The 16,263-nt window shown below is 41.1% G+C and overlaps 1 protein-coding gene across 1 annotated transcript in view; it reads right to left on the reverse strand.

Annotated features, from left to right (window-relative positions):
* Hgd (homogentisate 1,2-dioxygenase) overlaps positions 1 to 16,263 on the reverse strand; it is a 49,831-nt gene that overhangs the window by 16,624 nt on the left and 16,944 nt on the right. The window contains exons 5-7 of the mRNA XM_042668640.1: positions 3,413 to 3,472; positions 1,355 to 1,446; positions 264 to 298 (exon numbers count right to left, since the gene is read on the reverse strand). Coding sequence (XP_042524574.1) covers positions 264 to 298; positions 1,355 to 1,446; positions 3,413 to 3,472 — 187 coding nt within the window. The remainder of the gene's footprint in view (positions 1 to 263; positions 299 to 1,354; positions 1,447 to 3,412; positions 3,473 to 16,263) is intronic.

Consider the following 16,263-nt stretch of genomic DNA (forward strand, 5'->3'; position numbering starts at 1 on the left):
GTTGGTGTCACTATTTATTTTCCCCATCAAAAAGGCTCGGAAGAGATGGGGAAAAAAATGGAAGACCAGGAAATAGAGTAGGGACTTGGAAGTGTGCTAGGAATCTTTTCCAGATAATCAGTGGCCTCTAGACCTCAGTCAATAGATTGCACTAAATTAAATAAACCAGGTTGGAGAATAAACATAAACAATGCATAGAAAGTTAGAATGCATCTTGGATTCCAAGATTAACAATGACAGAGTTTTAAAGCATTAGAACTTACCAATCAGGAAGTCCCCATCTGAATTGTAAAAGCATCTGAAACAAACAAAATACTTCCTGTGACTTTTCAGTTTTAATATTATCTATACCTATTGATTCATTCTCCAAATTAGTGCCAACTGTGTACAAGGTGCAGGATATAAAATGGTGAACAGAAGCTCTATGTAGAGTTTAGAGTATCATAGACAGCCAGAGAGCAAACAAATACAATAACAGAAGACTATTATCACAATCTATAATGACACAATGAAAGCCAGGAGATTGAAAGAATAGGAAAGTGTGATAGTTTGGGGGGGTAACAATTAATTCCTTGAAGATTGGATGCTTAACAAGAGATCTGAAGGTATTATCTAGGCAAGAGGAGAGAATATTCCAGGCAAAGGGTCCTCACATGGTCTGAGGTAAGAAGGCCTGTGGCAAGTTTAGAGAAATGAATGAAAGACAGTGTGGCTAGAGTAGAGGGAGGGGCAGTGGTCTGATATGAAGCTGGACCCAAAGGAAGGTGTCCAGTGCATTGTCATAGAGCTGTGATCCTGACCTTTGATTCATGTGATCTTGACCTTGACCCATTTCATTTAGCTAGCAAGATTAGAGTCCAGCTTTGAGCACAACAATGTGGTCCCAGAGGTTGTGTGCAAAGCTGCTATGATAACTCTTCTTTCCAAAGAAAAAAAATTAATTGAAGTAAAGCCAGTATATAAACTTGCTTACACAGAGCTATTATCTGAAGTCACGTTGTCAGCTTGACCTGCCACTAACATGCAGCATGACTTTAAATTCAACAATAACCCAGGGAACCTTAGATAGTAAGCATATTGTGACCCAAACCAATCTAAAACCTCTTGAACTACTCCATTATGGACCCCATACTCCCTTTTCTGTTTACATAGTTAAGTGGCACTTATGCCACTAGAGTCAGTTAAAATGAAATGCTTGTTTGTTGTCACTAGCAATAAGTACTCTGAGAGATAAAATAATATGAAAAACAATGTTGGTATATCTGTTACTTTGTGGGAGTGAGAGCTGGCCTTCATGCTCTGGCTACCAGCCCTAGAAGTGGAGATGTCTTGTCTCAGGCTCTGAGCTACTTACTTGTTCTCCATGGAGCTGTTGCATAGAAAAATGTGGACAGCAAGCCCATTGTTAGATCTAATATCTCCGGCTCCACACAAGGTATGCAGTCCCTGGGAAAGGGAGGAGAGAATGAATACCAGTAAGACCTAGAAGACAAAAGAAGATGGGTCCTTTCTCTGGCACTTGGGGATCAGGAGGCAAATTCCTACCTGGGATACCGGTGGAGCATTTGGGATCAAGGCTATCTCAGAGTAGCCTGGTTGACTGACTTATGCTTGGTAAGTGTGGCTTACCCTAGTTGCCAGCTGTAGCCCAAATCTAGGTGGTCTTAATGGCTATGTCAGATGAATTTATACAGTATGAAGTCAAAAGTGACATTTTATCATTTTGGGGCTTAGGATCAACATGGAGGAGATGTTCTGTGATAGAGTCAAGGAGGATGCAGTATCGAGAGCCAGTTAGTGCCCCCTCAAATACCCCTACCCTGTGTGCAGCCCTCTGCAGCGGAGGCCAGCCCCACCTTGCTAGAGCAGGGTGGAGGAACACATTGTAACTGATGGTGGTTCTGTCTGATAGGTGACCAGAGGATCCGCAATGCAAGAGGCCTGTGCTGTGGGGCCTGGTCAAAACAGTGCTCGGTTTGCTTCTTAGGAAGTGAACTATGGAAATTCTCACAGGAGGGAGAAATTTGCATTTTATATTTTGTATTTTATTTATTTTTTTTTTGTCGGTCGTGGGGCTTGAACTCTGGGCCTGGGCGCTGTCCCTCAGCTCTTCAGCTCAAGGCGAGCGCTCTACCACTTGAGCTACAGCGCCACTTCCGGTTTTCTGGTGGTTTATTGGAGATAGGAGTCTCCCGGTCTTTCTTGCCCGGGCTGGCTTTGAACCGCGATCCTCAGATCTCAGCCTCCTGAGTAGCTAGGATTACAGGCGTGAGCCACCAGCGCCCGGCTATATTTTGTATTTTAATTCAGTGTACAAGATTGGCTCTTGTAAAATTTGCACAGTTTGGAGCACTTAATAAACATAATGACTTCAAAATGATGTTCATAATTTGGCCTGTGCCTGGATAACTAGACTGTCTGAGTAAGCCATGAGCCAAAATACACACACACGAGCACCTCCCCCTGCCCCCCCCCCCCCCTCCCCCCCCCCCCCCGCCCCCATACAGGCAGACTGGCCTCTTTGAACCTCACCTTCTATTCTGATAGTGGCCTTTCCCTTAATTCACACATGCCCAGTACTCCCACCAGTAACTACTTGTAACTACCTGGCAGAGCTGCCAGTAAGCATGGTACAAATCAGAGTTGCCATCTGGTATCCATTTCAGGGGGCTCATGAAACTTGGGGGGAGGAAGACTTTTTATACTTATTTCAGTAATCTTGGGGTAAAATTTATCATTTCCTTCAATTATTCTGAATGAAGAAAACTACAGCAGCAGTACAAACACCCATGATCGTTCTAACCACAGTATGGTTGTTACAGGTATCTCAAAATACCATTTATGTCTATACCATAAAATACCATTTATGACTATACCATAGTTACTAGGTCCCCCCCCCCCCCCAGAGATCTTACAATTTAGCACATTAGTAAGGAAGCATATATACGGTTACAAACCAAACACAATCTCTTTTTTAGGAAAGAATATTTTTATCATTGTCTTTCAGCATAGTTAATTTCTCTGTAATTTAATGTCACTTCTTTTACACATTTAAAAACACAGGTGTCACCAGACTATCAGAAAGGACCCTGGAGAAAAAAAAGATTGGGAGACCTGTTTTAGAAAGAAAAATAAAAAAGGGTTTAGGTCAGAAAAACGATCATTTTCCACTGGCTTTTGCGTGTGTGTGTGTGATTACATGGCTTGTGGTGCCTTTGTGTCGAGAGCCATATGGTGCCTATACGTAGGCCATCCATCCCTTGGCCAGTCCCCATGATGTAGGCAGGTGGCTTTGCTTCTGCCGCCTGCCCATAACGCTGCTTCTGTTTGGCATTCAGCCTGCATCAGGTTAGATCACTCACCGCAGCAGAGGGGAAGGTGGGCAGGAGAGGTGCAGAGAATATTGACTTACCCTCACAAAGTCCACTTTTTTCTGAGATGCTTTTGGAATCTCAAATGGTTTCCATCTAAGCTGGAAAAAAAAAGTAAACATCCAGGAAAATTACTTCTCCTGGGGAAACGATTGGCTTTCTAAAGAAATAGCATCAATTACCTGGGAGAAAAAAAAGGACAGTTGCTCTCTCTGTGAGACTCTTGACTACTGTGATTTTGTTATTGTAGAGTTAATGATTATCTATCATTTCCTTAAAGGGGCTCTGTTGGTGTGCATGTGCATGTGTTGTGTGTGCATGTGTGTATGTGTGTATTTTAATCTACACAGGTATACATTGCCTTTGTTCCTAAGCACTTTCAATTATAAAAATGAAGAGACATTATTGCTTCCTCTTTCAGCAGCTATTTGATTCTTTTCACATTTCACTCTGGCACATCAGTGAGTTTTGACTGATGCTGCTTTTCATGCTATTTATAACTGGCTCCCTTTCTTGCACGCCAGCCTTTCTGTGTGGGCTACTGACACTGCAGGGGAAGATTCTACTGTGATTTCCAGCCCCTGATGATTTGAATGATTTCTTTAAGAGAGAGGAAAAGCACCCAGCTGAGACTTGATTTGGTAAATGCAGGACCAGGATCAGGCTTTGTTTCACCAAACCCTGCATCTGTCTCCAGGCTGCCTGGTTTAAATCACAATAATCTTTAATTTAATGATGAATTGATCCAAGGAAGTAGGGAAAGAAACTAGCAGGTTCAAGCCCTGTTCCCAGTGTCAGCCCAACACTTACCAATCACCCTGGCAGTGGGCTTGACCCAGTCAAGCTAGTGGCTGATATGCCCGGCAGTTCCAAGGCATATCTCATGGGGTGACCTACACCCCAGGGCTGGCTCCGTTGGCCACAGTGCCTAGTAAAGGCAGGCTGGGCCTTCTCCTCGTCCTCCTACACTGACCCCCCCCCCCCCCCCCAGGTTCTGGGCTCAACTCATTCTGTTATTTCAGAAGGGCAGGCAGATGGGACAGAAAGCAGCAAATGTGCTGGGACTGTTCTGCATCTCTGACATGCAGTCAGATAGCATTTCTTAAAAACAAAGCAAAAGACATCTCATTCTGAGACTGCTCAGAAAGAAGGTAAAAGGAAAGATTAATGTAATCACACTTCGGAAAGGACACACTAGGGACTGTGAGGGAGAAGGGTAAACCTGAGAGGAAGGGTCTACAAAAGGGTGTCACAACCTTTGGCACTACTAAATGTTTTTTGTTTTTTTTTTGCTTATTCTGGGCTTGAACTCAGGGATCCTCCCTCCCTCTCACTTGACTTTTTTTTGCTCAAGGCTGGCTCTCCACCATTTGAGCCACAACTTAACTTCTAGCTTTTGCTAACTGACGATAAGAGTCTTTCAGATTTGTCTATTTGTGTATCTGGCTTCAAACCTTGATTCTCAGATCTTAGCCTTCTGAATGGCTAGGATTACAGTCATGAGCCACTAGCATTCAACACTACTAAACATTTAATGCTGGATAATGCTTTGTTGTGAGGGCTGTCCTGTGCCTTGTAATATGTTTAGCACTACCCTCACCTCTGCCCACTACATGCCAGTAGCATTCAAACACCCTCATATGTGCTCAGTTGTCCCTTGGGGCTCAAATCTCCTGTCACGGAGACATACAGGCCTAGAAAGATACTCTTCTGGGCCTGGGAAGGTGGCTCAGTGGTACAGTGCTTGCCTTGCATGCATAATGTCCTGGGTTCGATTCCTCAGCACCACATAAACAGAAAAAGCTGGAAGTGGTGCTGTGGCTCAAGTAGTAGAGCGCTAGCCTTGAGCTGAAGAGCTGAGGGACAGCACCCTCAAGTTCAAGCCCCATGACTGACAAAAAAGAAAGAAAGAAAGAAAGAAAGAAAAGAAAGAAAGAAAGAAAGAAAGGAAGAAAGAAAGAAAGAAAGATGCTACTCTCCTGACCTCAGGAAGGAACCATTGTAGCACTATGTGTATACTGGAGATACGTCATGGTCAGCATATGCTCTACTATAGTGCCAGTACCCTGGCCTAGGCACTGTGGAGTTTTAAGCAACGGTAGGATTTTACTACTAGACAGTACCTGCTGCTGTCCTCTATAGCAGCAATGCAGAGTTCATATATTCAGGAAAATTGCCTGAAAAAAGAGTCATCATTTTAGATTTCCCAATGGAAGAAGCACAGCAGTGGTTACCTTGGCAACCTTTTAGCTCCAACCAGAGATTCTTAACCTTGGTTACCCATGAGAATAACCTGGACAGCCTTGGAAACGAAGACCAAGTTAATTCAGAATCTGTGATGGGAGGGCCAGGCATCAGGATTCTAAACACTCTCTTACTGTGCAGCTAGTTTCAGAACCAGAACATTCATCTCAGAGATTCTGTAATTAGTGCATTTGTGAACCAAGCATCATCACTTAGATGAATCTGCTCAGTCAACCAACAAAGTCACAAACCAGTCAATCAATCTGCTAAATTGTGGCACCTCAGGCCAGATAGGCCAGGGGCAATGTCAATTACCAAATTGCAGGGATGTATAAATTATATAGGCTTACAAAGTTAACAACTATCAGGGATGAAAAATGAAAGATAAAAGAGAAGAAAGACTAAAAAAAGAGAGAAAAAAGGCATATCCAGTATCAAATGAATTGCTACCCATGAATATCCATGAACTTCCTAAGTTCAAATACCTATTTGGGATAGAGATAAAGTTCCACCCAGAGAGAAGAGGAGAAAAGATTGTTCTGTGAGTGGGAAAGATGAACCAGAGGAGCTGCTGGGTAAGAGAGGTTAGTTTTCAAGGTCTTCTGTAGCATGCATCTATCAGGCAGAGAGAGAGAGAGAGAGAGAGAGAGAGAGAGAGCTGGAAGTGCCAGATGAAAGGGCAATCTGTGATGGTGGAGAAAGTCTGCCCTCAGCAGGGCCCACATTCCAGATGATGAAAACCTCCAATGCACAATTCCCTTTGAATGACAGCTGGTACAGGGAGAGGAATAATTTGTCTGTTGGGTCTGATGGCAGTAGTTTGTAGGGTCTATATTCAGACTCTACAGGGCCTGGATCATAAAGAATAATGACCCAAAGTTGGTTGTGGTGAACTTAGTACCTATACAAAGAAGCCAATTTGATCAGGAATCCTGATGTAAATGTGAAGAGATAGATTTGAGGAGATAGGACAGGATAAGGTGAGCAGGAAGGAAGAGCTCATGGTGCTCATGGATCACAAGGTAAAAACATCTCCTGCTAAGGCCAGATGCTGGGCCTAATTATCTATGCACTGTGCAGCAGTAACTCTGCTAGAAGATCATACTAAAAGAGCAGTGCATTGGGCTGTCCCAGGCTGAACTACTAGTTTCTGCTAGTGCCTTTTGTTCTTATTTACGTGGTGACTTTGGGCAGCTCCTTTTCTTTGTCTGGACTGTTTTTCTTATAATCTTCACTGGTATTTGTTCTTTATTAGTAACCATAGAGAATAGGAGGAGTTCTGACAGAAATAAAGGATACTTGCTAATTGATATAGTTCTTGGAAGGGCTAAATTGTGTCCTCCAAGATTCCTATGTTGAAGATCTAACCTCCAATGTAACTGTTCTGGAGATAGAACTGGTAGGAGGTAATGAAGGTTAAATGAAATAATAAATGTGTGGCTCTAAACCAATAGAATTGTGGTCATAGAAGAAGGTTAAGAGGTCTCACTCTTTCCACACGCACTCAGGCCATGAGAGGACACAGTAAGAAGTTGCCACTAAAAGCCAAAGAGAGTCCTTCTAGACACAAGCACTACCGGCATCTTGATTTGGGACTTGGATTCTTCAGAACTATGAGGAAATAAGTTCTGCCATTTAAACCACCTGGTCTGTAGTATTTAGTATGGCAGTTCAATCGGTATAACATAATCCTACAGCTTTTTTTTTTTTTGCTGGTTGTGGGGCTTGAATTCAAGGCCTGGGAGCTATCCTTAAGATTTTTTGCTCAAGGCTAGTGCTCTACCACTTTGAGCTGCAATGCCACTTCCAGCTTTCTGGTGGTTAACTAGAGATAGGAGTCTTGAGGTCTTTCTTGTCTGGTCTGGCTTTGAACCATGATATCCTTAGATCTCAGCCTCCTGAATAGCTAGTATTACAGACATGAGCCACTGGCATCCAGCTTTCTACAGTTCTTTAATAGTTTATGTTATTCATACTTAATACTATTGCTAGGTAGCACCTCCTATATGAAATTTAGTTACTAAATATTTCAAAAACAATGACATCAGTTGTAGTGCTTCAGGTAATATTTTGACTACAGTAGGAATTAATAAACATTTATTGAATGAGTAAATGGAAAAATAAACACAAGGCCCTGAGAATGTTACTTATATTTCTAAGAACAAGAAACAGAAAGCAAGAGTATTTGGAAGTCAGAATGGCAGCTAACAGCTAGGAAATTGACATATGTTTCTGAAAGTCTAAAGACTATTTCTAAAAAATAAATCAGAACCTAAAGGTTCTTCCTATATGCTCTGGATCCATTGTAACATTCTGTCAGCCATTGAGAGAAAAGAGAAATCTCCAAATAGAATTGTAGATTTGTATATTTCTCCTTATCATTGTTTCACATATTTTGCAGCTGTATTCTATAAAATCTACTGCCAAATAAAGTTTTACTTACTAGGAATGAAGTGATAAAAAAAATAATTCGAAAAGCATCTTTGAATGTCCAAACTTAGAATTAAAAATTCTTTAGCATGACCAAAGGAGGAAGATAGAGAATTCATAGTAACATTTAATGATCAAGATTCAAAATTCATGTTCAGAGATGAAAAGGAAATATGAAAGAAGTAGCTTTCATATTTCCAAAGTTAGAAGATTTGGGAGATTATGATTTGAATATCTTTTTCAATATCCCTAAGATTCTTTAATTTACTGAGATTCCATTGAAAATTGCCATAAATTAAAAGAGGCTAGATGACTGCTCTTAATAACCATTGGCCAGCTAAAGGTAGACTTGTCATTAGACATCAGTATCATCACCCAAGAATAATGAAGTAATTAGTAAGTGAAATAGTGATTACAATGTTGACAAGGAATTATTTAGCAGCTATACCTGGGAGAGATGCAGGGGAATTGGTAATGATGACTTTCAGTCCAGGAAGGGAATGAAGTGGTGGAAAAATAAAACAATGACTCACTAAATTATTCAGCAAATCTAGCAATATGAGAAAAATAGGCAGCATAATTTATGTGGAGAAAACTAATCAGGGTTTTGATTGATTCACTGGAGTTCTTCGAAGTAACAGACAAGAGCACCAATAAAGAGAATCCAAGTCATAAAAATTGATTTAGATTTCCTAAACAGGTTCTTGAAACTATAAGAAAGATGGCCATCATGGATAAAATGTAGATTTCCATTTAGCCTTTTCCTTGAATGTAAATCTAAGGGCTGTATATTCATTGCCCAGTGATGTGGTTTAAATGTTATGCTAGTCTACTTTATATTCTTTTAGTGAAATATTTGAAACAAATTATTTATATAGAAAAAAAATTGGCTCAGTGTTGTGGAGGTTGCAGTCTAAGACTCAAGAGCCCCATTGCTTTGGGTCACTGGAGGGTTGGCACATCATGACAGAAGCAAGTGGCTAGCAAACTATTCACCTCATGATCCAGCAGGTAAAAGAGAAGAGGAGATTGGAACCCTACAGTCCCCCTTTCAGAATATACCCTTAGAGACCTAAGGATCTCCCAATAGTCCTACATTCTAAAGGTTCTACCACTTCCTGATAGTGCCACCCTAAGAAACAACTCTTTTTTGTTTTTGTCAGTTATGGGGCTTGAACTCAGGCCTGGGCCCTGTCCCTGAGCTCTTTTGCTCAAGGCTAGGGCTTTCTACTTCCAGCCACATCTCCCCTTCCAGTTTTTGAGTGCTTAATTGGATATAAGAGTCTCAAGAGGACTTTTCAGCCCAGGCTGGCTTCAAACCAAGATCCTCAGATCTCAGCCTCTTAGCTAGGATTACAGGCATGAGCCACTGGAGCCTGATAGGAACAATTCTTAAACACACAGATCTTTGGGAGACCTTCATCCAAACTATAGCAAAAGTGTATCTTAAAAGTTCATGTATTTTTTTTGTTGCTTTGTATGTCCCTCCCCCGCAGTATAACCCCTGTTTTCACTGTATTTGATGTTGGTATAATTTGGGGAGGGGAAGGGAAAAAAACAAATTGTTTAAATAGGGCAGGTTGACCCATTGCAACAATGAGATGTACAAGACGCTATGTTGAAAAACGAACTTTACAATTTAGGTGTGGGGGGTGGATGGTAGGGGAAAAACAAAGAAGGAGCCAACAATGCTGGATAAGAAATGTACTCATTACCTTGCTCATGTAACTGTAACCCCTCTGTACAGTATTCTCACAATAAAAAACTTACTTACAAAAGAAGTTCATGTATTGAGCCAGGCACTGATGGCTTATGCCTGTAAGCCTAGCTACTTAGGAGGCTGAGATATGAGGTCATGGTTTGAAGACAGCCCAGGCAGGAAAGGTCAAGAGACCCTTATCTCCAATTAACCACTTAAAAACTGCAAGTGGAGCTGTAGCTCAAAATGGTAGAGCACTAGCCTTGAGCAAAAGAGCTCAAGGACAGAGCACAGGCCCTGAGTTAAAAAAAAACAAACAAACCAGTTTATGTATTGGAAAACCAACTCCCAAGTTCATATGTCAATGACAGCTGGACTAGAACCTTGGGGAAAAATAATTAGGATTAGATGAAGTCATGGAAGTGGGTCTCCATGGTGATAAGCCTGCTTAGCAAGTGCAAGGCCCTGAGTTCAAATCCAAGTGTCACTAAAAATAATGAAGGAGGAAGGAAGAAAGGAAGGAAGGAAGGAAGGAAGGAAGGAAGGAAGGAAGGAAGGAAGGAAGGAAGGAAGGAAGGAAGGAAGGAAGGAAGGAAAAAAAGAGGGAAGGAAGAAAAACTTGTCATGTAATATTCACTTAATGTCTAGCTGTGTGCCAGATTTTGTACTAGGTGCTGGAGGTAAATATAACACTATCTTTGCCTTTAGGGAGCCCATTACAGAATCCCCAGGAGGTGTGTAGACTTCCCAATACAAAAATAAGGACACAGATAGTGGAAATGACTTTGGAACAGAAATGTAAACAGGAATATTCCCTCAGGAGCAAGTCCTGGCTCAGGGCCTAGTTGACATTCTTGTACATGGAAAATAGATTCAAGCAATGAAATAATCCAGTTTGCAGACAGCTCCAATACCTTTCCAAGGAGTGAAATGGAAGTTGATAGAGATGAACAGTGTACTATACAAAGGATCCAGCAAGCTGTCCAGAGGGCGTCACAGAGTAATGTGCACTGTGATGCTGGCAAACACCCTGAATGCATTCAGGGAAATGCAATCTAGTCTATTTATAAGAGGACAAGATCCAAGATCCACGTTTCAGGGAGTAAATTCAACAAATGCTTGCATTTTTGCTATTTGGAAGAAGATGTTTGCTGGGTGCTACAGATCAGATGGAGATGATGGAGACTAGATCCTATTCTAGTGTCCTGAGGAACACTGAGTTCAATAAGGAAAATAGTATTTTAAGTGATTCTTTAAACAACGGAATGGGGGAAGGATTTTGCTGGGCAGTTATTTGTGGTTAAAGAAGAGAAAATTCCAGACAGATGAAAGAGTACAAAACAGTAAAAAGGAAAGTTTATGGTGCTGTCCTGGAATGGTGATGGTGGTAGTGTGACTAGCAGGTAAGGGGGCGCGTAGGGAAGTAGTATGAAAGCCCATGACAATAAATCAGGGCTCTTGTTCTCCTATTATGGGATCCTGTGCTTAAGTGTATGGATGTGATTTAAAGATTATTTTTATCTGGGGCAGGGGGGAAGTCTTGCTATAATACAGTTCAGGATGACCTTGAAATTACAATCTCCCCTGACTTAGCCTTCCCAGTTCTGGTATGAGAGATACTTATCACCACACCTGGCTTAAGAATTTTGAGATGATAATTTGGTATGAATCAGGGGGTAGGCTGTGAGAAAGGGTTCAGGAAGGCATATGGGTTACTTAGAAGGCTATTATAAATTGTTCAGGAAAATGGAATCTGTACTAGATAGAGTCAAGATAAGGAAGAAAGAACAAGAAATAGTAGAAGCGAACTGTAGCAGTATTTCTTTTTTTATTTTTTATTTTATTTTTTGTCAGTCATGGGGCTTGAACTCTGGGCCTGGGTGCTGTCCCTCAGCAATTCAGCATAAGGAGAGCGCTCTACCACTTGAGCTATAGCGCCACTTCCAGTTTACTAGTGGTTTATTGGAGATAGGAGTCTCACGGTCTTTCCTGCCTGGGCTGGCTTTGAACCGTGATCCTCAGATCTCAGCATCTTGAGTAGCTAGGATTACAGGCGTGAGCCACCAGCTCCCAGCCAGTATTTCTTAAAGTTTGGTCCAACCTACATGGCAATCAGCTGGAAAGATTCTTGAGTTTTGCTTCAGATTTAGCTGAGTGAGTCTCCAGATAGCCAGGCTGAGGAATCTACCCTTGTGGTAACTCTTAGGTATGCTTTAAGAATCACTATTCTATGATTTTGGCACCTAATTCCATGTAGAAGGAGGGCAAGAAATTTTTTTTAAAATGAGACTAAGGAATTGATTCTGGATGTATGAAAGGATGTTGTCAGGAGGAAACACAGGATGGACCATGGTGGTACAGTAAGAATCTGTGGAGTTGAGACATATTAACCGGCCAGGTCCAGTGAGGGTTCTGAAACCAGGGTAAAGATTTATGAAACTTACTGTTTAGATGACAGGTGGGGATTTGGGTATTTCTCATCAACTATCCCTCTCTCTCAAAGGCAAAGAGAATCTGACCATCATAGGGATCACTAGCTGTTCTTTGAACAAAGAGGAAGAAGAAGCAAAGGAGAGTATTAGGGTTGGCTATGTCCCACCCTGCGTTTTCTTATGTTGAAGTCTGAAGCCCTGCATTCAGGATGTGACTAATGATTAAGTAAAAATGAGGTCCTTAGGATGGGCCCTAATTGAATATGACCAGTGTCCAGATAAAAAGAAGTTAGACTACAAACAATGAACAGAAGGAAGACAGCTGTCTATAAGTCTGTGACAGATGTGTCCATTTCAAAATGGACACATTTTGAAAGCAAGTGCTATTAGTTGATTCACAGGTCTTCAAATTCCCAGAAATGTATAAGGTTGGTATTTGGTGAAGCTGTTGAAATACTGAATTTGGACTTTGACTGGTGAATACTTACTTACCATATAGGCTTTAGCTGGGAAGAACTGTCAGGCAAATACCTAAATATAGTTTTATCAGATTTTCTCAGTGAGAGCCTGGAGTACGTATTTGGAAGAGGTTACACTATGTGCGGGGAGTGATGAATGCATAATGATATGGTTAATTAATGAAGGATAAAATTGGAAAGAGATATTAACTTGTCAAGAGGAAGTGAATGAAGAGACAAAAGGATAGACTTTTGTAAGATCAGCCAGGGTGTGTATCGCAAGGCCTGGGTAGCAGATGGCAGGTGACACAGGTCAGAGGTCATTAGGAGGATGATGTTTGGGAGGCACTTTGGAGTTCTGAGACACAGTTCTCACAGTGTATATGACCACAGACTCACAAATGAGCAGTAGAGATACTGGAGAAGAAAATCACTGTCACTGTCATTTTGAAATTGTGTAAGGAAATCAAAACAAGAGAACAGTGACATATTCAGGGATAAATGTACTATGAGAATGGAAAATATAGAAATGAAAAATGTGGAAAGGGGTAGAGGGGTAACAAATGGATTGAGGGCCTATGAAAAACCAAGCAGAAAATTTTGATACGGTATGTTGATGACTCTCTACTAACACAAACTTTTTTTTTTTTTTTTTTTTAACTCAGTGCCAGGAACTTTTTGAAGAAGGGCACATTGGTCAAGGCCTGAATGACTCCATTTTGTCCCCCTTAAAAATAGTTTCTATTTTTGCCTCTTTAACTTCTCCTTCCTGAATTTCTTCCCTTCTTTCCTGCAGCCACCTTGGATTCTGGGAACAAAAGAACCGATCAATAAACATCTTGTGACAAGAATCGAATCTAACACCATCCCCTGCCAACACGCATCAGGTAGCAAAGACTTTTTTTTTAATCTTGACAAGTCCTTCCCTGAAAAAAATCCTGACACAATGATCAACAAGGCCATAGTCTGATCAAAACTACTTAAGTAAGCATGCTTCTTACCTAACTTCCATCTATAATCTAGAAGCTCCTGTCAGTTCTCCAAAGATGGACTTGGGGGGGGAGGGGGTCACAAGATACCTTTATCTACTCTTTCAGCATTCAAGTAGATTTTTTTTCCTTCTCTGCCTTCAACACTACTTTCTTTAACTGATGTCAGGAGAAGTAGCCTGGACTACTTTGTTAGCACTCCTGGAGCTGGGACTTTTACCCTAAGTGCTGGTAACATTCTTCTTCAAAATATGCCTATTTTGAATTAACATACACAGTTGTGATTCCCATAATCCCCACATAGGATGGGAGGTTTCCATATTCTACTTTATTAATTTCTCCATCATTTGACTTTTTATTAAGTATACATTATTTATATTAATCAGAGAAGGGTGGATGGAACTGGTGGTCCCTATCTGTGATCCCAGAACTCAGGAGGTAGAGCCAGAAATATGGGCTACATAGTGAGATATGATCACAGAAAGAGAGAGAGAGACAGAGAAAGAGGAAGAAGAGGAAGAAGAAGGAGGAGGAAGAAGAGGAGGAGGAGGAAGGAAGGAGGGAAGGAAGGAAAGAAGGAAGGAAGGAAGGAAGGAAGGAAGGAAGGAAGGAAGGAAGGAAGGAAGGAAGGAAGGAAGGAAGGAAGGAAAGAAGGAAGGAGGGGGAGGGAAGAAAGCAGAAAGTTTCTGTTGGAATAGCTTTAATAAAAGAAAACAATCTGAAGTGTTCCAATTAATGACAAAGAGCATAGTTGGTAAGACCCAGGAGTTAAGAGTTAACATCTAAGGGTAGGGGGAATCAACAAAAAATTATTTTTTATTGAAACCTTGACCTAAATCCCATCGCAGTGACCACAGGGGCCCCTATACCCTGTTTGCATATTTGGGGCGGGGCAAATAATCTCAAATGATTTCACAGTAACTGTGGTTCTCCTTCTGGACTGCTCCTATCCCAAAGCTCTCTTGCTCAGTGTCATCCTCTCACACCTGAACTGTAGCCAGTGTTTAGGATACAGTGCTTTCCCTCTCCAAGGTTTATTTAAAATGCTCCTGGCTCTGGCTTAGCAGACATTTACCAACTTCTCCCCAGGTTTGTGTCTTGAGGTTTTTCAGGAACCTGATCCAGGACCTATCCTTTCTTTTTCTGGTTAGCATCTGTAATGGCTCAATTAACACTTTTATTTCAGAGATCTCTTGGTCTCTAGAGTTGCGGTTCTACAGCTTTTGTGGGTGTGCCACCTGCGCCTGTATATAGCCCTTCAAAAAGAATGTGTTTGTGATAAATAAAATGCATCAATAATAGCCAAGGGAATAGAAATAATGATAGGTAGTAAAAATATGTTTCTGATCAGATTATATATCACACTCCCAGTAGAACTACATCATTTATTTTCCCTAAAGGTTAGGTTTAAGCCTAATCCCCACTCCAGATAAATATAGACAATGATCCCACTGTTGCCTATACTAACAAACCCACGAAGGCTTCAGCTGGAGGCTGAGGGGACAGCCGTAAACCACATGAACAGGCAGAGGCACTGGAGCCCTAACACACCCCATTACCACTAGGGATTGGATTTCTATTTTAAAGGAGACACAATTGAAACTTCTGTCTCCTGACTTTCCTGTAATCCTTCATTTAGTCTAGCTCAGTGACTCTCACATTTAGTATACATAAGAATTATCATATTGGATAGCACACACAAAACCATATGTCCTATACTTTAGAGGTGATCAGAGGGATTTTCAGAGATAATTTGGTTTGTGCTTAATTTTATCTTATCTTCTGATTTTATAACCATTTTGTTCCTATGTTTAATATGAGATCTGGCTTTGCTTGAGGGAAATATTAGAAACATAATCGAAGATTCTGTGTGCCATCTGAGGAAAAACCAAGAAGACTTAAAATGCTCTAAATATACTATTCAGCCTCCAAACCAGTCTGTAGTGAATGCTAACTTGACTTTTAGCTGCCCAGGAATCCTACAGAAGTACAGACAACTGTTTCCCCCCTCTTTTCCAGTAGAAGATAGAGTCTTGTAATTAGGCAGTCTTTAAAAATAAAAACAAACCACCAGGCACTGGTGGCTCATGCCTGTAATCCTAGCTACTCAGGAGGCTGAGATCTGAGGATCACGGTTCAAAGTCAGCCTGGGCAGGAAAGTCTGTGAAACTCTTATCTCCAAATAACCACCAGAAAATTGGAAGTGGTAGAGCACTAGCCTTGAACTGAAGAACTGAGGGACAGTGGCTAGGCCCAGAGTTCAAGCCCCACAACCAACAACAACAACAAAAAAATAAAATAAAAAACATAGCAGTATGGCTATTGCAACTTTAAGAGAGAAATAGGAGAATGTGAGATGTAATTCTAGATGCCAATTTGAGATATAAGTCTTTGACCCTGCCAAGCTGAAGAAACTTTAGAATGCAGAACTGTCCAATTTTTTTTCACAGTTCTCCCCAAATCACAGGGTTCTTTTTGAAGTTCCCTTAGACTAAGAAAATGTTTTTCAAAAGAAATGGATTTTACTCAATAGACATTATGTTGAAAGTGAATTATACAACTTGGGAGCGGGGATGGGAGGGAAAATCTGGAAGAGAACAAGGGAAGGGGTGACACTCTCCACACACACAAAAATGTACT

This window comes from Dipodomys spectabilis, unplaced genomic scaffold (assembly GCF_019054845.1).
Source record: "Dipodomys spectabilis isolate Male_0828 unplaced genomic scaffold, ASM1905484v1 ptg000017l, whole genome shotgun sequence".
Lineage (NCBI taxonomy): Eukaryota > Metazoa > Chordata > Mammalia > Rodentia > Heteromyidae > Dipodomys > Dipodomys spectabilis.